Consider the following 25114-nt stretch of genomic DNA (forward strand, 5'->3'; position numbering starts at 1 on the left):
GTATTCGGCGCATTTCTATTTGGCCCATTTACCATTACGTTCGGCTCTTTCAGCATTCGCCTCTTTTTTATTCGGCCCATTTACCATTACGTTCGGCTCTTTCAGCATTCGGCTCCTTTTTATTCGGCCCATTTACCATTACGTTCGGCTCTTTTTGATTTGGCCCTTTTTTATACGGCGCAATTAAATTCTAACCTTCTTCTTCTTTATTGTATCAAACAGAAACAATTTCAATACAAAAGGTAGCCAAGATATAGCCGAAGCTAATCAAGCTTGGTACCTTTTATCTTAACTAACTTAAGCTACGAAATTAACAAATAAATAACAGAACTTAAAAGAAAATCAAAATTTGATAACGTCAAAAACAAAACAAAAAAATGTTGAATAATAAATAAATAACATAAAGTTCTGTATGTACTATACTGTAATAAACAAAACCATATCAGTTCAATAGATAATATCTGATGAATTAACAATATATAAAACATTGTAAATTATAGATTATTCTTTTATAGGCCTATACTTAAATAAAAGTAATTCTTTAAGTTGTTTAGAGAAAGCAAATCTAGATGTAATTGTTCGTAATTCTAAAGGTAAATCATTCCAAATAACAGCACCAGAAAAAGAGATTCTAAATCGTCCACAATTAATACGACAAGGGGGAATGGCTAAATTAAAATAATGATTAATTCTTGTATTATATGCATGATCAGTAGTTTCAAAATAATCAGATAAACTATGAGGTAATCTATTATTAATAGATCAAAAACAAATTTAGAAACAGATAAGGTATAAAGTTTATTTATATCTAATATTTTAAGTAAATGAAATAAAGGCAATGAATGTGTTCCAAACTTTTACATGGGGTCAAATGGAAGAAAATCAACGGCTGGAAATGAGTCTATGAAAAGTTTACAAAACATATAGATGCAGCATGTAGAGTGTTTTGTTGGTTGAATTAAATGAATTTGAAGGAGGCTATTTCAATATGACTAATCATTTTATTGACATGATTAATGTGTTAGAGAACTTTGGTTTGATTTATGGCCTAGGCTAGCTAGGCCTAGCCTAGTGTTAGCCTAACATTTAATAATAATAATAATTTACCCTTTCTCTCTCAAAATTTGTTAAAAGATGAATTAATTTTAGGTTATTCAACCTAAAATTGAATCTGGCGGCCGCCAGATAATTATCTGGCGGCCGCCAGATAACAGCTTTTAAAATATAGTTAACTTGTGGCCCGAACGGGCTTCCGTATAAATTGTATTGGTTTGGAACCATGCATACATATCGCTAGTCTAGCTTCTAGACGGAGTTCTCGTCTAGAATATCAGTAAAAATGTTGGCGAATTTGGCACATAAGGCGTTTCATACGTAAGCTACATAAAGCAATTCGCGTCAACTATGATATGTCACGCGTCACTGCATTACAGCGTCACAAATATTAGTATTTCAATGGATGGATCATGGAGGATTATTTATAACTTTTCTGTTATTTCACTAAAATTAAATTCACGTAAATCAAATAATTACAAAGTTAATATTTATTAAATATGCTTTATTTCACAAAAATAAATCAAAAAACATATTATGTTAATAATCTTAGTAATATTTTGAGAATTTTCATACCCAAATTCTTTTTTCTCTCATGAATGTAAATTTGTCTGTCATCAATTTTTAATCAAAAGTAATTTAAAATTATTTAGTATATTTAATAAGAAAAGTCTTCTTAAATTATTTTAGTTTTATGACCCTAGCAACCATAAGATGAACAAATAAAGTTAAAGAAATATAGAATCATAATGGCTTGCCAAACTTGTATTTTCAGAAATTGTTACTGTTATTATATAAAACTATTAGTGGACCTCTGTGTTTTAATATTATTGTTATTCAACCAAGAATTTATAAATAGACTGTAGAACCTACTAACACACATAAACCAATACTACAGTAGTCCAGGTTAACAGACTGTATATCAACATTAATTATATAGCTTGAAATACATTTTCCAGACAAAAAACGTTGATTGGTTGTCTAAAAAGACAATAAATACAGGCTTGGTGAATGTCTAGAACCGATACATACTGTATCAACATGACTCGTTAAATGTATAAAAACAAATATTAAATAATATAAAATTTTTGGCAATATTCAGGTAATAATTATAAAGCTTGGTTCCCACTAGGACGCAATGCAAGGACGTAAGCACAACGCAAGTAATTTGACCAATAACAACGAAATGGAACCATTGCTTGTGATTGGTCAAGTTACTTGCGTTATGCCTACGCTATTGTTTTGTGTCTAAGTAAGAACTAAGCTTTAGAAACATATTAGCTAAACTATAAATTGTGAGTTTTTTTCCTTTTATTTAATGGTACTGTATGATTTATTGATTGGTTTCAACAAAAACAATGAAAATGTTTCTCAAAACTATTTATAAGCATAAATTGTTACATGCACAACGATTACATCCTTGAGTTGTGTCCTAGTGGGAACCAAGCCTTAGGTGTAATGTGTATCTAATATTAATACAGAAGGCAGTCATAGAGAATGCCCTTTTGGAAAAAAAACATTTAAATTGTTATTAATTATTGCACAGGTACCATTATTATGATTCAAGATTCTTTGAACTTTAACCTGTATTGTAACAGTCAACCCTCTTTCTGTTTCAGATCTATTTTCACTTCTATTTTCTCTTTCTCTACTTTTCATTTGTTTATACAGTAGTTGGCTCTCCCAATACTGGACTCTCTAAAAACCAGAAACTCCCTCAAAACATGGCTTTACTTTCAAAGTCATAAATTTATGTTTCATTATATTCTGAAAATCTAGCATATTAGGCGACCCATTGGAATGGTGTCCAGTACTGAGAGTTTTGACTATATTGGCGCTTTTTTTATTTCCTAAAGGTAGTTTTTTAAGAAGTTGATTTCTAATCTAATTCTGTTAGCAGAAGAACATTTTTACTCATAGCCTACCAAATCCCTGAGAATTTTAAATGATTTTGGACTCATTGCTAATCTATGCAGTACAATCTATTATTCCCGAGGAATTGCACAAACTTTAAATGGTTTTGGACTCATTGTTAACCCTACAAGGGGATCTAGATCCGGTAGAGTTTCACCTTCTGGAATTATTAATTTAAATCGTTGAAAGAAATTGGTCATTACGAGGAAAATCTCCATCTTGGCCATACTCTCACCCAAACAAGCTCTTCTTCCTGTAAAACAATTATAGTTTATTTATTATAGTATAAATATGTATAAGTATTACATTTATTATTACAATTTTTTTCATCTTGGTTGAATTTTAAAGAAAAAATCGATATTTATGTTTAAAAACATTGCACAAGTTACTGAATACGATAAAAATTAAAACATCAATTTTAATTTATTTCAAAAAATCAAATTGGTTTACTTACCAATACCAAAAGGCATGAACATTTTCGGTTTGCTAACTTTTTTCCCATCATCTATTAAGAATCTTGAAGGGTCAAAGGTCATCGGATCATCCCAATACTTTGGATCAGTGTGGATCCTATAGAGATTAAGATTGATGATTGTTCCTTTCGGAATCTTGTAACCTTTTACGACACACTCTTGCGCGTTTCCGTGAGGCAGCGTGGCACCTGCTATGTTGCCCAATCGTTGCACTTCATATGTGGTAGCTTCAAAATATGGGAGGCTGCTTTGATCGGCCATCGTTGGCTTTCTACCATCCAGAACATCATCAATCTCTTTCCGAACCTAACAAAGAATAAGTAAAAGAATATGAGTTGTTCTGCCACTTGAGAGTGTACCATCTTATTTGGCATATTTGATTTGGGGACTTTTTTGTTGAGTATTATTCTCCCTTTTTAGTAACTTCTAACAATGCATTTCCTGCGGAGTAATTTACAGAGTTAATTTCCAAGCGTTAAAGCTTTTTTCATTTCATTTCATTACATTATTTATTTGGTCAATTTAAGTATATACAAAACAAAAAAAAACTGAAATTGGGGAGACCAGGGTCAACCTAAGTGAACTTAATCACTGTAGCTGAGCCGGTTGACCAACTAGGACGCAACGCAAGGAAGTAAGTGCAACACAAGTGAGCTGGTGACTGCTCACTTGTCAACTCACTGGTGTTGCTCTTGCATATTGCATCCTTGTTGGATCCTGCTTTTATAGTAAATACTCAACTCAACTTGGTTAAGTTTCCAATCAATTACTGTACTCCAATTATTATCTAGCTACTACTACTAGTGATTAGTGAAAATGTTGTCAAATACTATTAACATTTACAATGGAAGAATATTTCTTAAGGAAGCATACTTTATCTTGGACTTCTTGATAAGTTGCCATGTAAATAAAAAACCACATCAAAGTGCTGGATGTTGTTTCAGCCCCTGCAACAAATATCGTCAAAAGGGACGTCCACATGACGTCTGGATTAAAGAATTTCTTCTCCTCTTTGTCACACATTTCACCTTCTGCGAGGAGTCTATCAGTAATATCTCTGATGTTTTCAGGGTCAAAGGTCTCTTTATGTTTCTTAACTTGATTCCTTACAAACTCTGTTAGGTATATTGCTGGAAGTGCCTTGTGTTTGAACATTGGTAGAGACATTATAGACGGTATATGCATTTCTATATTTTTTAAACTGCACTGCTTAAAGAACTTCAACAAATTTTGTAAGAGTTCCTGGAACTCTGGATCTGAGTATTCATAGCGGTCACCAAATGCTATATTGCAGATAATATTGGCGACAGCACAGTTCACAATATGTTGAGGGTTGAAGGGGTTAGAGTGGTAATTCGCAGCTTCTTGGCAGAAAATGTCAGTTTCTGTTTTTATCTTCACTTCTAAACTTCTCTTTCCCATTCCAAAATGACGCAAGGCCGTTATCATCCATCGTCTCCTGGCCTTCCAGGCTGGGCCATTCTCCCATACAACGCTTCCTGAAAGATAAAACATATTATTCTCAAAAGAATTTTAGAATGTATTGTTACCAAAAACATGAAACTGAAGATTTATAAAATCAAACTTAATAGTCTATTTTGCAACTTTAATCAAGTTAATCACTTTTGTAGTGAAAAAAGACAAAATAAACGGTTAAATTTGTACCAAAAGCTAATTGGTTAGCAGTCAATTTTATTATTTTTTGCTTTATTGCAGTTTTTTTAAGGTAAATTTTTTTTTCAATCCAATTTTTGGTAAGTGAATATGTACATTAAAATTGCATATTCAAGCAAAAAATGTTTAAAAATTATTTTTTCAAAAGAAAATATATCTTTAAATAAATTTATTTTATTTGGCATACAAAGACATCAGATTCTTTATGGCTTTAAAAGAAATGGCAGCACTGTCTCCAAAACGTCTTACCTTCAGCAGCCATGTTGTACGTCATAAAAGGAACAGGGTTTCGTTGTGAAAACAGGTCGGGTTGTTTTTGGAACATATCTATGGCAAGCTGTCCATCATTTACCCAAAGCACAACTCGAAAAGGTCCCTGGTACAGAGTGATTATATCGCCGAACTTCTCAGCCCATTCACAAATTCTTTTATACGGTGTCTTTCCGTAGGAAAGCACATTTCCCACGATCGGCAGCGGAGTAGGGCCGGGTGGAAGTGAATTTATCGAGCGTTGACGAAGATACAACGTTAAAAAAATGATAACAAACACGATATACGCGCTGTAGTCGCTAACAGAATCAGATAACAACAAACTCATACTACTAGGCCTAGTCTGTTTTAAAAAGGATATATAAACAAGTTTAATACACGTAAATTAGGCTTTAAAACCGAGACAACTAGTAGCTACTCTCTCCGACGGCTACACTACAATCACGAGTGTGTTGTAGTTTCGCTTATGAAACGTCTGGCCTGGGGTTCAAGGAAAACAGACAGGAGGGGATTAGGCGGTTATGACCTAGTAGCCAATGCAATGACCCAAATCATCCTTCGATTTAAAAAAAACGGAAAAAAATAATGTTTTCAATTATAAAAAGACAAAATAAATGGTTAAATTCAACCAAAACCCCCTTAGCTATTTTAATTTATGTACAGCGCATTGGGAGCTTGCTTATAATTAATATGCGCTATATAACAATGAACTATAAATATTAATTATTTGTATTGCCTGGCAGCCAATTTGACTATTTGTTTGCTTTAAATTACAGTTTTTTTAGGTAAATATTTTTTCTTTGATCCACTTTTTGGTAAAAAAAGAAAACTATAATGTATGTAACATTAACATTGCATATTCAACAACAATGTTAGACAATTATTTGGGGGACAATATAATATCTTTAAAAAAAAACAACGTTGTAGGCGGCGCATGCCATGAATTTATGGTTTTCACTGCGCTCTATCTATTGTATTGATGGAAAGTTATTTTTATCAGTTAAAAAATTAAATCAACGAGCGAGTGAACTCACAGGGAATTCACACTCACAAACCAGGGGTGGCGCCAGGATCTTTCCGACGCGGGGGATAAATTCCCCGACGGGGGGGGGGGGGGGGGAAGCATCACTTGGCTGGGGTCCAGGGGGAAGCCCCGGAAGCAACGCGTTATAGCGTAATTTGAGGCCGTTTTAATCAGATTTAGGGTAGCCAGTTTTTTCAATTTTGTATGGTACATAAATAAAATACTGTGTGAAAAACACATTGCAAGAGGTCCGGTACGATGACTGTGTAAATCCATTCTTTCAAATTTAAAAATGAAGTTTTTAAAGTTCAATATGCCTATCATAGAAAATATACGCGAACGTAAAACCTCCCCACGGGCCAAGAGGTATATCGTTATAATCGCAGAGACGTAGGCAGGTTGCTGTCTGGGGGTGCGAAAATTGTAAATGCGCGAGATATCCATGGTCTGATCTGTAAGAAAATTTTGAAAAATAGGGCTGCTAGGTCCCCGGAAATTGCAATTATACATTGATATATAAAACGAAATTACAAGTCTATCAGAGAACAAGCCCACCGAGGTTGAGATGGAGCTAAGGACATTTAAACAACTAGAGTTGTTAGGTCCCCGGATATTGGATTATAGTATTTCGAAAAAAAGAAACAAAATATATAAGGCTCCAGGACCAGCCCTACCATTAGGGTTGAGCTGCTAAGAAAATTGTGAAAAATAGAAACAAAATGTACGGTATTAATACATGACCAGCTCTATAATTGGGGACGGTTGAGCTAAGACAATTTTGAAAAGTAGAGATGCAGGTCTTCAAAAATTACACCTATACTTTAAAAAAATTCAGACATAGAGGCCTAAACAAGTTACCATTTTTACCTTTTATTTGGAGGGGAATGCGTCCACAAGCGTAGACCATTTTCCGTCGGGGAAATCAGTTTATTTCCTAGATGTGAATCTGGAATTTCGATGTAATAGCCTAACTTAGCTATAATAAGATGTTGGCTAAATGAAAATGGCATGTTTTTTGTTTAGTAATGTAGGCCGAGCCTACAGTGAAAAACGTCTATTTCAGGTTCAGGTAATCGTGAATTAAAAAATTGAACATACGAACAATAAAATAGATCGCGAAGATAATTCGTACCCTTTTTCTGTCGATACACATGTAGTACACGACGTAATGCGTCAGTAAACTTCGCCTGGAAAGTAACTACAGTACACATTCTGGTCCCTGGGTGGAACATGATATCACGCGTAAACCGCAATGGGCCGGGCCCAATGTTAAACGATTCGTACAAAGGGACACCGCCAGACAAGTGCATACCTATTGTTTATTAGATCGCTGGCAATAATGCATGCATAATAAAGTGTAATAGCCCTCCGACGTACTTAACAAAAATGGAACTTCGCGATTTTCTAGTCGCTGAAGCTACGAAGTGAAACGCGAATGATTTTTACTTTATATTATATTCCCCAACGAAAAGTCACGTGGTGTGCACGCCGGCCATGTTTGTGTCCAACTATGCCTATGTAGCGTATGGAGTCGAGTCATTTGCTTAAAAAATGTATAACATTCACAAGGCTTTAAATATCGAATTTAATATCAAAACAATCAATTTGTTTAAAGGTTTTTGCTAAGATAATAACGAAATCATAAAGTTACTGCGAACATGATTTTAAACAACAAAATGTAAAAACAATGCATTACTATAGAGAATCGCTGTACAAACTAAACGCGCACGCGTAGAGCGTGCATGGAGCGCACAACCAGAACCGTTCCGAAATTGCTATTTTTGTTTTAAATCATGTTCGCAGTAACTTTATAATTTTTTTATTATTTTAACAAAAACCTTTAATCAAATTGATTGTTTTGATATTAAATTCGATAATTAAAGCCTTTTGTCTTGAACGTTATACATTTTCAAAACAAAAGACTCAACTCCATACGCTACATAGGAATAGTTGGTACCTCCATGGTTGGACACAAACACGGCTTCTAATCCATTCGAAGTCGTAAAGATTGTATAGCCCCCCCCCCCCCCCCCCACCCCCTCCCGCTGGCGCCACCACTGTCACAAACACGACAAAACGATAAAAAAAAATTTAATTTTTCTCACGCGATACGCACGCGTCGATCATAATTATGATGAGACACATAACATCATGCGAGAATTTGGAACTAAAGAGGGCGCTATATAATCTTTGGACAAAACGACCAAGACCGGCCATCAACGTCAAGGTAGCGCAAAGCATGCACTGGTCGTACAAGTTAACCTAGCTAGGCCTACATCCTAACTAAAACAATTATTAGCGCCTCACAATCCACATTATTTATAAAGTGTGAGTTTTTAAATTATTAATTCCACAAGCCTCATCATCATTAATATAAATAACGCAGTGAGTCGTGGCGGATAGGTGACCCAGCAGTTTCCGTCCGTTAGAAACCTTCTTGCGCCGGGGATCGGAAGATTCTACTCTACTACTAACTAGGCCTAGCTTTGCTCCGTTTTTGTTAAAATCATTGGATTATGTTGAGGAGTGTAAGGTGCTTAAAGGAGTTACTAAAACTAAGTAAATCTTCTACAAAAATCACCAAAAAACAAGTGTAAGTTTAAACTATCTGCTATTTTTAATGTTTGTGCTTTTTTATACTTTCAAATTTCATTTTTTTTAATGATAAAAATGGTGTATGTTTGTCCATAGAGATATTATATACATGTACTATAATATCTCAGGTTTATCTATTTATTGTCATTTGTTATCTTTTGTAGTTTAAATGGGGCCCTTAGATTATGTAGTGGATTAAATAGTACTTTCATGCTTTTGAAAGACACATGTAAAAAGACAATAGACAGGTATTATTACAGTATTTCTCTTTTTTTTTCATTTTTAGAACTCTAGCGCCATTTATGATGAGTACTAAGCATGGAAGTGATCATCTGGAAAGGACATCTAACGAAGAAAGGACAAATGTGAGTTTTTTCTTTGATTTAATGTCAAGAGATTTGTAATTCCAGAGAGGCGAATAAGCAATTTGCTTTAGCCTTAATTTCAAGGTAATTCAAGATATGTTTTTATGTTACACATGCACATTTTATATAGATTGCTTAATTTTCACTCTGTCCTTTCTCATTTTTAAGTTTCCTGAATCTTAATAGTTTACACATGTTTTTATTTTTGATTGATACTTGTATTTATGTTATGTTATACTTTATAGATGTGAAATTGAATTGAGTTTAATATATTGTAATTTTTTATTTATTAAAATAAGAAATATTTTTATTTACTTTACACGTTACAGCCAGAGTATTCCGAGGCAGAGGTCATTGAACTTAATGACATGTCGCCTACTGTCAAGCGACTTTTACTAAAAGTAAACGACCAATCATTTATTTTTAAAGCTGGCCAATGGTAAGATTATAAATAGTTCATATTTATTAGGTTAATACTACAGTAGGTATAGGTGATATCATCATGGGTGTCTAGAAAATTCAGATATAGAAAACTCAGATCTCAGATATCTGAGTTTTCTAGATCTAGAAAACTCAGATATCAATACAGTATCTGACTTTTCTAGTTCCAAAATGAAACTAGAAAACTCAGATCATCATTTGATTGGTTGGTAGGTCATTTGGATCATTCCATTATTAATCGGAAGGTAGGTCATTTGAAATACTAGAGTATTATTAAAACTGATTACTGTGTACATTTTCTTACTAATATTGTAACATGTAGAAGCGGCCTACGGCTTAAATCATAAAGAAAATACAGTGCATGTTACCATTAAAATATAGGCTTAAAAATGAGGCATGTACGAGTTGGTGTGGGTACGAGTTGGTGTGGGTAGAAGTTGGTTGAGGTATGAGTTAGCCAAGTTTGGAATAGGTACGAGTTGACCACTTGTAGTCTAGTACTGTAGGACCAGGTCTACTCTTCGCGATACATCGCGATAGCGCCCACATGTTGAGCCTTGAAATGAATTGAGTTTGCTTAGCTAGGCCTAAATGCTAAGCCTACATTTTAAAAGGTGTAAACTGTATTTCTTTATGATTTAAGTCGTAGGCTGCTACTACAAGTTACAATAATTATTAGTTTTCTAGCTCTAGAAAAGTCAGATATCTGAGTTTTAGAAAACTCAGATATATCTGAGATCTGAGTTTTCTAGACACCCTATCATCATGGGTATGTTTTATGAGTAAAGCCTGGTTTCCATTAAAATCGCTACAGCGTTTCCATTAAAATCGCTACACGCGCAGATGTTGCCGACGCAATCGGGAAGGCTCCCCGATTCATCGCAGTCAAATCGGCAAAGTTCAACCATGTTCCATTGTGTCGGCGATGAATCGTATACGCGTACCAAAGAATATTTAGCGCTCGCGTACTAGATCCCCGATAAATTCTAGTTTCCATAGAATCGCTACTCTCTGTCGTGTAGCGATTTTATGGAAACCAGGCTTAAGGTAAGAATATAGGAGGATCCAAAGAGGGAACAAGCTGACCCAACCCCCACTAAGTCTAAATAATTGCAAAAGATAGGACATATGTTGAGTTCTTTTTCAATTTTAAACCCTTGAATCATTGATTTAAAAGTGTAGGTGTAATCAGTTTTTTTGTAATATTTCAATTTTTAATTGTTTTGTAGGGTAGACTTCATCATTCCCAACATTGAAACATTCACAGGCTTCTCCATGTCTTCATCACCTGACCAACTCCAGTCATCCTTCATTGAGCTTGCCGTTCAATTTAGTGATTACCCTCCCACCCTCTGGGTCCACAAAGAGGTAACAATCATTATTTTGTTTATTTCAGGGTGGATTTCTATATACACGATCCAACAGTGCAAATAGTAGGAGGGTATTCTATATCATCAGAGCCTTTTCAGTTTTTGTACAATAGAGTTTTAGAGTTAGCTGTCAAATTTAGTAAATACCCTCCAGCCTTTTGGACACATACGCAGGTATGAAATAAAACACTAAATTTATGTGCACTTTTCTAGTTACAGTATTATTTATGTTGAAATAAACAAAATCGTTTTGCAGTAGAATTTTGACATTATCCCTATACGATCAAATTTTATGGGAGAAAAAAATGATGATGATGTCATATCACTACCATATTTGGGCACATCAAACTTTTTTTGTCAAACTAGTTGGATAGTGTGGACAGAGCTTAATACTTGATCATTTTTTTTTCAAGTGTCAAATTGGAAATAAGGTTTCACTACGTGTCGGAGGAACTCAAATTATATATGACCCCCAGCCAAGTGACCCGCATTACAATGTTTTACTAATTGCTGGAGGTATCGGTATCAACCCTCTCCTATCAATGATACGTCACGCCAACAGTCTAAAGAGGGCGCAAACTCATTGGTTTTCCCCTGTGCGTTTTCAATTACTCTATAGTGCATCTACAAGGAAAGAATTAATTTTTCAGGTAGTATATTTTCTTCAGATTTTTTTCTATGTTCTATTAAAGGATATTTGTACTGGTGGTTATTTAAGCATGGGAATTTAAGCAAGAAGCACCAAAGTGGGCTACTGTTTTTTCTGAATAGAAAAATGTTTTATTAAATTACAATCCACTTTCTTAGATAGTTTTGATTACGGTATATAATTAATGTTTTTGTTTTTTGTTACAGGATGATATAAGTGAGATTGTAAACAACTTTCCATCCGTTTTTCAAAGTACATTATTTGTCACTCAGGAAGACGTATCGTCAGACAATAAATATACTCAGGGTATGTACAAGTTAGGTTAGATAATAATTACAATTCTGTTGAGTCAGTAATAAACTCTATATTATTATAACTGTCATTTCGGTACAATTACAGTATTATCATTAACTCTATGTTATTGTTGGGTAACTATAACTAATTAAGTAATATTTATTGAAAGTACAATTTATAAAATAAAATAAAGTACAATTTATAAAATAAAATAAAGTACAATTTATAAAATAAAATAAAGTACAATTTATAAAATAAAATAAAGTACAATTTATAAAATAAAATAAAGTACAATTTATAAAATAAAATAAAGTACAATTTATAAAATAAAATAAAGTACAATTTATAAAATAAAATAAAGTACAATTTATAAAATAAAATAAAGTACAATTTATAAAATAAAATAAAGTACAATTTATAAAATAAAATAAAGTACAATTTATAAAATAAAATAAAGTACAATTTATAAAATAAAATAAAGTACAATTTATAAAATAAAATAAAGTACAATTTATAAAATAAAATAAAGTACAATTTATAAAATAAAATAAAAATGAATATGAATACATAGAATAATACAAACATTATACTTGAGAGAAATTAAGCCCAATGTTTGTTTCCAACTTACTTAAGACAATACTTAAGACAATACTTAAGACAATACTTAAGACAATACTTAAGACAATACTTACACTTCAGTTCATTCTCCTCTTCATCTAACTTAAGTCATTACTATCTCATCTAAAACTTTAATTTATTACAGGTCGAATTCAAGATTCACATCTAGCAAGTGCTGTTCAAGAATTTGGTTCGGAAAACTTAGAATGTTATATATGTGGACCACCACCAATGATAGAAGATATGGAATCTAGTCTACTTAAGTTAAACATGAAACCTGAAAATGTTCATTATGAAAAGTGGTGGTAATATATACTAATATTTGGACATGGAGTAAGAATAAGCATATGCTTACATCATCTAAGTCTCGGATATAAAGCATCAGTACTAAGTGACAACATCAGCCATCAAGGCTAAGAGATGGTATTCTGTAATATAGAGTGTGGTGCACAATATCTACAATACACTATTATATCTAAATATTTTTATTAAGGCAAACTTCAAGAATTATAAATTATTTTCGTACAAATTTGGAAACTAAATTGCAAAAAGAAACCCTACAAGCGTTAAAACGGTATTAAAATTGACGTGTCTTAAAAAATATAGGTGTTATTTTTAATTTTGCAATATTGTAGCACACAAGAAGGTAATTTAAAGTTTGACACCTTATACCCCTCAGGTAATGCATGTTCAGGGCCCATTCATTTAGGTTATACATGTGCAGGGCCCAGATATTATTTAGATCAAGGCAATATTTTATTTATACTTTAAGAAATTATGGGCCTTTGGTGTTTGGGTTTTACCCTGTATAAACAAAGTTGAATAGAATAAGATACATTATAATACAAATAAAGTTTTAATACAATTTTGAACTACAAGATTATATTTATTGTTGATTCTATTATTTGAATGAGTTGCATAATGATATTTTGCTCCTGTGACCATGTATTTCCCTCAGCTAGCTCTTCGGGAAATATATATGTCAAATCTTATATTACACCTTTAAGCAGGCAATATATGTATACTACACCCTTGGTTGTCTATTTTTAGTGTTCAGGTTTACACTCTATATACAAAGTTTAATGAAATGAGATACTAATTGAGTTGTATAATATCATGTAAAAATTGTTTTGACAATCAGTAGGTCAAAGGTTAACATTTGATTGACAAGTAAAGTAGGCTTACGTAAAGTATGTGAATCCATACAGATGTTACTTTTTTTGAAAATTTTTAATTCACTTTTATAATGTATTATGTTAATAAGGATTTAAATTATGGTCCTATTCGTTAATTTATGTAAATTTGATTTTCTCTGCATTTCATTTGTTTGATCTGGGTATATCACTAGTCTATTAGTTATTACAATTTATGTCCATTACTAGCTTGGCGGCGGACAATCTTTCTATACACTACAGAGTATAGTTTAAAAGGTTTGCGATGGCAATATGCAGTTTTGTTTGCATATCAAAACGTATTGCTATTCTCTTTGGTATTTTTATATTGATATTGTTTTGTTTAAAATTCGGAACCATCCAAAAACAGGAAAAATTAAATCCAAGTTCCAAAGGTAAGTGTTCGTTATATCGAATCATCAGTTCACAATAGCGTTTCGCTTTTACGGCGCGCGACGCGCCTGTCGAGTACAAATGTCGTTATACGCATGCTAATAATGTTTCTGAATTAGGCCTATCTTTTTTAGGCCATGTTTCCGCAGAAGGAAATTAACCGATAAAGTTCATGTGGAAACGGGGTTTAAACGATTCCGCTTGAGAAAGATTAACCGATAATTTTCACATTAAAAAACAAGATCATTATCCGGTAAATGCGATATTTTAACCTTTGACCGTAAGACAAATTGTTGTGTTGTGATTGGCCGCTTGGGATTACAGTCTTGATTCATTATGCGCGCGCAATTGCTTTTTGATTAATTATCTGATTTTTAAAAAAATGTAATAATATTTTTTGTTTGGCTGCGGAAACACGACCTTACTCGATAGGCGCAATGGTGAAAATGATGAATTTTAAAAATGTTTTTTTTTTTGCAATAGTTGAATGTTCCTTGTCGATATCTTCTGCAAGAAACATTTTTTGGGATGAGCGAAAGGAAACGATACAAAACTTGCCGTTTTCAGCTACTTTTAAAAACAAATCTGTAAGAAAAATGTATTCTTTTGAGAGTTGAGTTACTGATCTGGTAGGCCTAGTACAGTATGACGTAATTGGATTGGCAGAAGCGTTAGAAATTGAGCATGAATTGTTGATCGCGTAGCCATGTGCGTGCTAGTCGTATGGCGCGTTGTGAAAACAGAAAGTCACACAGGCCTAAGCGAATTCATCCATATATCCTACGTTTTATTAGAAGAAAATTATTTTAAAATGCTATGCATTATCATTAGGCCTAAGTTGAAATAAGATGTTTAAACTTGAATACATTGGTTGCAGGGTGTCCGAATCATTTTCAATCGTGTACCAAAGTGCGGCAGCCGATCTCTCGTGAACGTTGTTCAAAACCTAGTGGATCAAAATCAAGTTAACTTGATACATTCGCAAGTGTATAATAAAACCGAACTCTCGGAAGCGCAAAAGGTTGTCTTCTTTCTTTGTATTTTTTTTTATTAAGCTCTGTCTACACTATCAAACTTTATGTGACACAAAAATGTGATGTGCCCATAATATGAACATGGTGGTGTCATATCACTACCCGGTACCATATTTGGGCACATCACATTTTAGTGTAGACAGAGCTTTAGAAATAAGATTGGAATCATTAGAATAGAGTGATAAAGTATAGCCTACAGTATGAAAGATGTGATGCATTACCATGAATGTGAAGATGTGATGCATTACCATGAATGTGAATATGTGATGCATTACCATGAATGTGAAGATGTGATGCATTACCATGAATGTGAAGATGTGATGCATTACCATGAATGTGAAGATGTGATGCATTACCATGAATGTGAAGATGTGATGCATTACCATGAATGTGAAGATGTGATGCATTACCATGAATGTGAAGATGTGATGCATTACCATGAATGTGAAGATGTGATGCATTACCATGAATGTGAATGTTTGAAACCAAGAGAATCTAACAACTCAAGCTGGGTTCCGGAGATCAAGGGCTGCGACACGGTCGGTTCCACGCCCATTAAACAGAGCCTATCCCCCGCCACGCAGAATATGTACATAGTACAGTAGTGTTGGTATTTTTCGCAGCCAGATATAAGATCAAAGGACTTTTACAAGTTCCTATCTTGGAAAGGTGAGCTAAGTGTTCTGTTGTTAGATTGATCTGGTTGTACCTTATATACTCAAACCATGGAGTTATCAAACTTACGATCACTTTTTTCAATGATTTTTTCTTTCTGGACATCACTTCTTTCTTTGCACACTAGAGTTTGATAGTGGATGTTCTACCGAATCTTGATCCGCCATTTGTGTTTCATCGTCATATGTTCTACATTGATTTTCGCAAGTAAGTTATCATCATTATCTTTAAATCTTCTTTAAATATTTTTTAGAAATGATCACTACGGTAGTTGAATGTTTTTAAAGTTATATGAAGTTTCTTTTTGAATAATTAAAAATATAATTGTGTTTTTATCTTAGACACAGTATCGTTCCTGTGAAATATATCAACATAATCAGAGATCCAATTGAGAGAGCCACATCAGAATATTATTTCAGACGTTTTGGAGATGAGGAAACCGAAAAAGATTTCAAAGGATCGGACCTTTATCAGGTAGGCCTACATTACTTACTATTTTTACAAATCTTTGACAAAATCACAATTTATATGAAAGAATACTCTCATGATGACCAGAGGGGATTTGTTGTTTTCGTCTTAAATCTTAGCTAAGTCCGCGGCCGTTCCATACGAGATAAAAATAACTTGTTTTTTATAATAAATAATTCGTTTCTTCTTGAGTATCTTGGCTTCAGCAAAAATATTGATAAATGCACGCCCAAGCTCTAACTTGTATAAATCTAATTGACAGGCTTTTTTTTATGTTGTGTTTTTATTTTTTTACAGACAATAAATGAATGTGTGCTTGGTAACAAGGCAGAGTGTATCGGTAACAATCTACAGTACATCATCCCATTCTTTTGTGGAGATAGTCCTGAGTGTCTGTGAGTATTCTCAAGCTAGCTTGGTTCCCACTTGAACGCAATGACGTAGGCGCAACGCAATTGAGTTGACCAATCACAAGCGACAGCTCGGATGACGTAATTGGTCAATTTGCTTAGGATTGGCTTACATCCTTGCGTAATGGGAACCAGGCTTCAGTTTTCGTGAAAAGAATTTTAGCTTTTATCTTAATATTTATTTAGGCCTACAAACTGTGGTAACAAGTTTTTCTATTTTCTTGTAATGAAGAACACTAAACAGCAGAGTTCCATTAGAAATAGCAAAACAAAATGTGGAACGAGATTTCATAATGGTGGGCTTACTAGAAGATTTTAGGAGCACAGTTGCAGTTTTAGAAAAACTACTCCCTGAAGTATTTAACGGAGCAGCCAACTATCTAACAAACCCAAGTAAGTAGAAATGTTTGAAGAAATGTTTTTCTCCTGTAAGATTTATGCTTTTGCTAATAGATATAAACTTGAATTGAACTGAATACATTACAGAAGACATTTTAAAACTTGGTTCCCACAAGGACGCAACGCAAGGATGTAAACGCAACGCAAGCATGTAAACGCAACGCAAGCATTTTTTTTTTTTTTTTTTTTTTTTTTTTTTTTATTTTATCATATAATACATTACAAAGGAAAAACATAATCAAATAAAAAATTAAAATAAAAAGCAACAAACAAAAACAACAAAGATATCCATCTAACAAATTAAATAAAGGTTCATAAAAATTATTCTACTCTATAAACCATTTTATATTTGATTTATAAATTCTTCTAATTTTATCCATTTTCTATTAAAAATACTGTCCTCAAAATTCTGATGATAAATAAATTTTTCTGTTTCATAAAACCTTTTTAACTCGTTCATAACCATTTTGATAGTTGGCTTACATTTAACTAGTTTACATTTATAAATAAATGATTTTACAATTAGAATAATTGCATTAATGGCTTTTAAATTAAAAAACTGATGCGCATCTTGGTATCCGAAAATTATGCTCTCTTTACTAAAAATAAATTGCACTCCAGTTTTTTCTGAAATTTTTTCCTGGAGGAGGTTCCATATCCTTTTTACTATTGGACAATTACAGAACAAATGCTGAATGGTTTTAATTTTACCATCTCCAAATGAGCACATTGAAGTTTCTTTTATATTCATTTTAAATAATTGTTCATTTGTTGCAATTATTCTATTTACAATTTTATATTGAAAATATATTAAAGCAATATTCATTGTACACGTATGTGGAGCTAGGTAGATTGTTTTCCATTGTTCGTTATTGAATACAAATTTATTTTCTGCCCATTTCTTTTGTGCTTTCCACGATTTAAACATTGAGTTATTTAAAACATCATAAAAAATACGACATCCCTTTCTTTGTTGAAAGAGTACTTTTATGTGAAATGGAATATCTGGCAAAACTGTTTTTTTAATTTCACATATCATTAAATTGTTAAATTTTTCCCTAAGAAGCCTTTTTAATCCTATTAATTTTATATAATTTATCTTAATACCATAGGTATCTTCGACTTCTTTTTTATTCATAAATTGCCCATTGCTGTTAAACAAATCATTAACAAACAAAATACCTGCTTTTTCCCAATTTCCATATCTTATACATTCGTTGCCTATTCTTATTACTTCATTATTCCAAATTTGCATTCGTAATAGCTCGTCAACAGACTTTGGATAATGAATAGAAATAAAATTACTCCATGCATCTATTACCTCTTTCCAGAAGAGAATTTTAACATTATCTCTAATGCTGGACAGACGTTTACAATTCGTTTCAAGTTGCATAGAGTTAGACAAATTTGTTATGTACTTAAATAGCTTAAATATTGGGTTGTCTTCGGATTTATTGTTGAAAATTCTACGCAACCAAGTTATTTTTAATGACATAAAAAAAAAGTTCAAATCTACCATTCTTAATCCACCATGTAAGTAATCACTTTTCATCTGATGCCGGTTTATTTTATCAGGTTTGTTTTGCCAAATAAAACGAAAAAATAAATTATTAAGACGTACTACGTATTCATTTGATGGGTTCGGTAAGGACATGATCATATGAATGAGTTTTGGTAACAAGAGTGATTTAATAATAGTTATTTTACCAATTACTGTCAAGTTTCGTTTAGACCATTGGTTTATCATACGCTCTATCGTTAAAAACACTCTTTCATAGTTTACATTAATCATTTGAACTGCATCTAATGAAAAGTCAATACCTAAAATTGAAAATATGGCATTGCCTATCCAGTTTATCTTTTTTCTTGTTTTTAACCTTACATTGCTACCTCTCTTACTACCTATCCATACAACTTTTGTTTTTTCTTCATTTATTCTTAAACCGGAAATACTCTCGTATGTATCCAGTGTATCGAGTGTTGCATGCAGTGATGCTTCAGACCCATCAAGTATAATGGTAGTGTCGTCTGCATATTGAGATATTGTATATTCCTCATCTCTAATTTTAACTCCCTTAATTAGTTTGTTTTGCTTTATTAAATTATTCAATATTTCTGCACAAATTATAAAAATATATGGAGAAAGAGGGTCTCCTTGTCTACAGCCTCTTTCAATTTTAAAACGATTTGACATAGCACCGTTAACATTAACTGAGGAATACATTTCCGAATAAAAAATTGTAATCCACCTTCTAATAGACTCGCCAAAGTTAAACATTTCCATGGCTCTATCAATGAATATATGTGAAACAGAGTCGAAGGCTTTTTCGAAGTCAATTAATAATAGCATACCGGGAATCTTTAACTGTTCACTAAGACATATAATGTCATTCATTAGTCTAATATTTTCGCCAATAAATCTATCTGGCATAAAACCGTTTTGCTCTCTACTTATAATATGACTTAATACATTCTTTATTCGATTAGCTATACATCCAGACGCTAACTTATAGGTGATGCTTAATAGTGATATAGGTCGCCAATTTTTTAGAAGGTCCCTTGGTTTATTCGGTTTAGGTATAAGCGTTATGATTCCAATTTGTTGAGATTGAGATAGTTTTCCGTTCTTATACACCCAATCGAGCATTCTAACTAAATAACCACTAATATTAATCCAGAAAAATTTAAAGAATTCGGCGGAGAAACCATCTTGTCCGGGACTTTTATTGTTTTTCATATTTTTAAGAACTTGTAATATTTCATCAATTGTTAATGGCCCTTCAATTTCCTCCTTTTGTTTTTGTGATAATTTTGTCATACTATTTTTTTCAAATATTGTTTTCATAGTTACAAGATCAATTTTAACGTCTTTGTTTTTGTACAATTTGTTATAATAACTTTCTACATTCTTTATAATTTGTTTATTATCAGTTATATCCTGACCCATTTCCCTCCTAATTTTATTCAAACTTTTATTTACAATCTTTTTTTTCTCCAAATTAAGGAAGAAAGAAGATGGTTTTTCCCCTTGTTCCACCAACTGAGCTCGCGATCTCAGCATGATCCCTTCAATTTTAACCATACGTAATTGTTGTAATTCAATCTTTATGGAATTTAGCTCTTCAATATTGTTGTCCATTTCTGGACCAATTTGAAGGTCATCCATCTTTCTTTCAATTACATTAATTTTATCTTCTAATTCTTTTTCTCGCTTTTCATTTTCTTTTTTTAACCTTGAGGAGAACGAAATTGTTTTGCCTCTTATTCCTAAGAGCAACATTTCAAAAAATAATGCATCATTAATAGAAAGGGACAAATCTGAGACTGGGATATCCTTAATTGTGTCTCTTTTGTATGGCGACGCAGCATATAGTTCTGTAATTGTTTGGATTTCTTTTTTAACTATTTTAACATATTCCTCATTTCTTAACAAGCTATTATTGAACTTCCAATAGGTGATTCTATCTTTTTTCGTTTGTGTTAATACCTTTAAGCTAACCAAAGAGTGATCTGTACGATATCCTGGGTCTATTTTACATGTGTCTATTATTGAGAGTAATTCCTCTGATATCAAAAAGAAATCGAGCCGTGCTTGTTTTAGTGGTTTGTGTTGTCGCCATGTAAACCTTTTTATGTCAGGGTGTATTGTTCTCCATGCGTCTATTAAATCATTTTCTGACATAAGTTTAAGTACCAACGCAAGCATGTTGACCAATGACAAGAGGCAGTTTGAATAATCCATCGCTTGTGATTGGTTAACTCACTTACGTTGCGTTACGTCCTTGTGTTGCGTTTCTAGTGGGAACCAAGCTAATTACACAAGACATTTCAAAGTTTGGTTCCATTAGGACGCACCTCAAGTCAAGTGAATCATTGACGTTCATCAAATTCAACTCTTTATATGGAGACTTTATATTCGTATATGGCCAGCAGCGTCGCGATTGGTCAAACGTTGCTTGTTTGTTTCTTTTAACTGTAATGTAAATTATTTCAAATTGTATTACAGATACGAATTTTAATTGCAGAAAAGGTAAATATGTCACAAAATATAAAGTACCTCCAACAGACGAAGTGAGAGCGATACTCTATCAGGAGATGGCTTTGGAATATGAGTTTTTTGAATTTATAAAACAACGATTAAATAAACAAAAACAATCATTGGGTATATAGTCTATTAGTCTGTAACCTATAATCACTTGAGGTGATTACTTACGAGTTGTGACACAGTAGCTCAATGCATATCCTGTCAGTGTTGGTGTTCCGGTTTCAATTATTTATTTACCAGTATTTTGTAGCTGTTGTAAAATTCAAATTATATATTCATTCATCAGTTTTTTTACTTCCATTTATTATCATTTGAAAAAAAAATATACATAGAATATTAATATAAATAAATGATAAAGACGCTAGTAAATTACCAACTGAACATAGAATATTATAATATAGCTTCACATTGATGATGGTAATTGTGCTTCACATTGATGATGGTAATTGTGTTTCACATTGATGATGGTAATTGTGCTTCACATTGATGATGGTAATTGTGCTTCACATTGATGATGGTAAGTGCTTCACATTGATGATGGTAAGTGCTTCTCAAAGCATTATGTATTATTATATTGATAACCGTCGTAAAAAAACGAAATAAAATATCACTATTAGTATTAATACAGTATAAATATGGTAAAACTGTACTTTAAATCAAGTTATAACTACGTATGGAATACCTCAAACTATGAAGGCCGCTGAATATTTTGGCAAAACAAAGTATTGGCATAATCAAGTTTATCAATAACAAGTATTTTTGTATTCTAAAAATGGTTGATATTTAATTTTTATTATTCCCCTGACATATCACATGATTTAAGAACCACGATCCCTGCAGGGATCTTGTTTCTATAGCTTTATTGAATATTGACTTAATTTGAGCATAGCAACCATTGATAACACACGCGTGTAAAATGCTAACACGCACCAATAAAATAAGTAATGTACTAACAGTTATCGAACCGAAGAACACATATTAAGTATTAACTCAATTAATATCTTAACACGTATTCTCTGTGTTTGCCTAATGTACTGCCACATGGACATAAACCCAATGTAATTAAATTTATAATAATAAACATTGATAGAACCTTTCATGAATTTAATTCCGCAGACAAGGAAAGAATGAGTTTGTGTTTCACTCTTCTCTGCGTAGACTAAAATTACAATAAATTATAATTAATTAATATCTCGGCTTCAGACAATCGTGAAGTATCTATAATTCTGTTTTTTTAGTGAAAATATCATCCACTCCCCTTTATGTGCATATATTTCATATTTTGTCTCTCGATACAAGTTTTTTTTTAATTTCATCTAAAAATGTATATTAATTAAAAAAATATAATAAAGCTATCAATATTCTACGATCTCGTGTTTTTTTTCTTTCATATCCTCATCACAGATAGCACGCGATGTTGGTTAATTAGGTAGAGATACAGCTGATTTGGTAATATAATATACTATGGGAAATATACTGTTACTCCTCTACATGACGGATCTGTATCATCACGGATCTATCAAATAATATTATACAGTAACGTATTTGTAGATACAGTAGATTCTCAATAGTTTGGAAACCAAACAAAGTTGTTGTACATTCAACAAGTCTCCACACTATCATCCGTGGCTTAAGGTAGTCTCCACACTATCATCCGTGGCTTAAGCTTGTTTCTTTGTTTCCTACTGAAACGCAATGAGTCGACCAATCACAAGCGACAGTTTGGACGACTAATCGCGTCGTGATTAGTCGACGCGCTTACGTCCTTGCGTTGCGGTCTAAAGCGTGGTTCCCACTAGCGACGCAACACAAGGACGTAACGCAACGCAAGTGAATTGACCAATCACAAGCGATGGCTTATTCGCTTGTTATTGCTAACTGTTTATAACTTCGCTTGTCATTGGTTAAAACGCTTGCGTTGCGTTTACGTCCTTGCGTTACGTTCTAGTGGGAATCATGCTTAAGCGCGGTTTCCACTAGAGAGGCAACGCATGCGAGTTGACCAATGACAAGCGACAATTTGAATATTTTATCGCATGTGATTGGTCAATTCACTTTACGTTACGTTACGTCCCTTTGTTGCGTCACCAAGCATTAATGATGGTGGGAGGAACCAAGTTAAAACGATATACGTGTAATAGGAACATCTGACCATCATTTTGGGACCGTTAATACATTTTGTCCCGTAGATATTTTCCTTGTTTTCAAATGAGCTGGAATTACTTTATGTTTAACATTTTGACTGGCAGTATCGATGCTGTTTCTCTTGCCGATTTTCAACTGTTCTAAATTCTTCGGTTTGCCAGCTTCGTTCCTATAATTATTGCTGATACGTGGATTATGATTTCCAGCTTTTGCTCCTACGCCACCAGCAGTAACCCTGGCTCCTGCGTAAATCTGGTTCGTCCTTCTAAGAGACTGCGCCAACCCCGTTCTAGCTGTTGTTCTTCTTTTGCTTTTATTAGTTCGACTTTTCCACTTATCACCTTTTTTATTTTTTGATTCGCATTTTAAATTTCCACTAATAACGCTGACACTGCCCGTTGGTGATTGTCTGCCTAAAAGTTCGTCATATGTTTCGTCGTCGCTGCTATAGTGACCCAGCATGAACGACAATCTTCGCGCACTTTCATGTTTCTCGTGTAGTCTCAAAATGGTCGATCGTGACGGTCGCGTTTTTATCTGCATGTCTGGTACGGAATCTTTACTTTCGTCATCGTCTTTCGACAAATCATCCATTTCAATATTTTCATCAATTCCGACGCCGGAATCCAATTGACCCTTAGTACTCATTTTTATAGGAAGAAAATCAATGTTGTCATGGTGAGAATCTTCCTCGTGTACTTCTGGCAAAACTCTCCTTCGTCCATCTAACAACACATTGCTTCCGAGCATGCGCGACGCGTATGAACGCACGTACGCTCCTTTGCACTTCAGCAATCTCCACGTACATTTTCTATAAAGATTGTTCATCAAAACGTACAAACATGAGTTACTTATCGTTGAAACACCAACCAATATATGGATAAGACTTATTGCTAAAGCTGGTGTCTCGATAGAAAAAACCGACACGGCCAAACCGATGAAATACAAACTCCAAACACAAACAAATGCGCAGATAATTAATGAAATTAAACGAAACGCTCGTTTTGATTTTGTGAAATTGTTTTTTTGTTGCGGGTAGCTCTTCAGTGTATCAGAATGAAGATTAATAGCTTTGTGTATTTTATAATAAGAACAAATTATGATTAAAACCGGAAATAACCAAATAGAAAACATTAGATATATCGTAAACGTTCGATCGGAATCGCTAATCTCCGATGTATACTTAGGCGGGCATAGGTATTGTAAGGGGTAATAACCCCATCCTGTTAGTGGAATTAAAACATTCTTAAGTGAAAATATGACGCTGATTGCCATAGGTAAAAGTGCTGATTTCATTTGTAGAAGTTTAGTATCTTTTAACTTGACAGTTGTCCTGTATCTGTACAAACTGATCACGACCGACACCACCGACGACAAAGTCATGAAATATAACGTTGTTCCGCTTAGAAATTTAACACGTTTTACTTGACTACATGTTGAATCAGGTGTCATGAGTGTTAGGAAAGTGGTTATGGAGATAAACGTCACAAGAAAGGCGTCAACAACCGCAAGAAACGCATTTAAGAGATTTGTGGCAGAATATAACATCTTGTTTCTCAAGAACACTACGAATGCAGTTGTGTTCATTACAGAGGATATGATTCCTATTATAAGATGCATTGCTGTTAGATAC

The 25114-nt window shown here is 33.2% G+C and overlaps 3 protein-coding genes across 4 annotated transcripts; 2 read left to right on the forward strand and 1 right to left on the reverse strand.

Moving 5' to 3' along the window:
* Positions 1-2346: 2346 nt before the first annotated feature.
* On the reverse strand, positions 2347-5888 carry LOC140040198 (cytochrome P450 2U1-like). Its single transcript, XM_072085955.1, has 4 exons — positions 5364-5888; positions 4314-4939; positions 3422-3746; positions 2347-3220 (listed from the first exon to the last, which is right to left on the reverse strand). The coding sequence occupies exons 1-4, from the start codon at positions 5710-5712 to the stop codon at positions 3039-3041; spliced, it is 1482 nt and encodes a 493-aa protein (XP_071942056.1). The 5' UTR covers positions 5713-5888; the 3' UTR covers positions 2347-3038.
* Positions 5889-8611: 2723 nt separating this feature from the next.
* On the forward strand, positions 8612-14393 carry LOC140050156 (oxidoreductase NAD-binding domain-containing protein 1-like). 2 transcript variants are annotated; one of them, XM_072095236.1, is made up of 7 exons: positions 8612-9001; positions 9290-9368; positions 9698-9807; positions 11039-11177; positions 11593-11829; positions 12035-12134; positions 12886-14393. In XM_072095236.1, exons 1-7 carry the CDS (start codon positions 8925-8927, stop codon positions 13047-13049), a joined length of 906 nt encoding a protein of 301 aa, XP_071951337.1. In that variant the 5' UTR covers positions 8612-8924; the 3' UTR covers positions 13050-14393. The 2 variants fall into 2 exon arrangements, with proteins under 2 accessions (XP_071951337.1, XP_071951328.1); XM_072095227.1 differs by lacking the exon at positions 11039-11177 and adding an exon at positions 11206-11353.
* Positions 14178-21546, forward strand: LOC140045214 (uronyl 2-sulfotransferase-like). The gene is made up of 8 exons (XM_072090033.1): positions 14178-14307; positions 14789-14892; positions 15183-15326; positions 16142-16221; positions 16356-16488; positions 16780-16877; positions 17125-17285; positions 21298-21546. Exons 1-8 carry the CDS (start codon positions 14178-14180, stop codon positions 21459-21461), a joined length of 1014 nt encoding a protein of 337 aa, XP_071946134.1. The 3' UTR covers positions 21462-21546.
* The last annotated feature ends 3568 nt before the right edge of the window (positions 21547-25114 follow it).

This window comes from Antedon mediterranea, chromosome 1 (genome assembly GCF_964355755.1).
Source record: "Antedon mediterranea chromosome 1, ecAntMedi1.1, whole genome shotgun sequence".
NCBI classification, from domain to species: Eukaryota; Metazoa; Echinodermata; class Crinoidea; order Comatulida; family Antedonidae; genus Antedon; species Antedon mediterranea.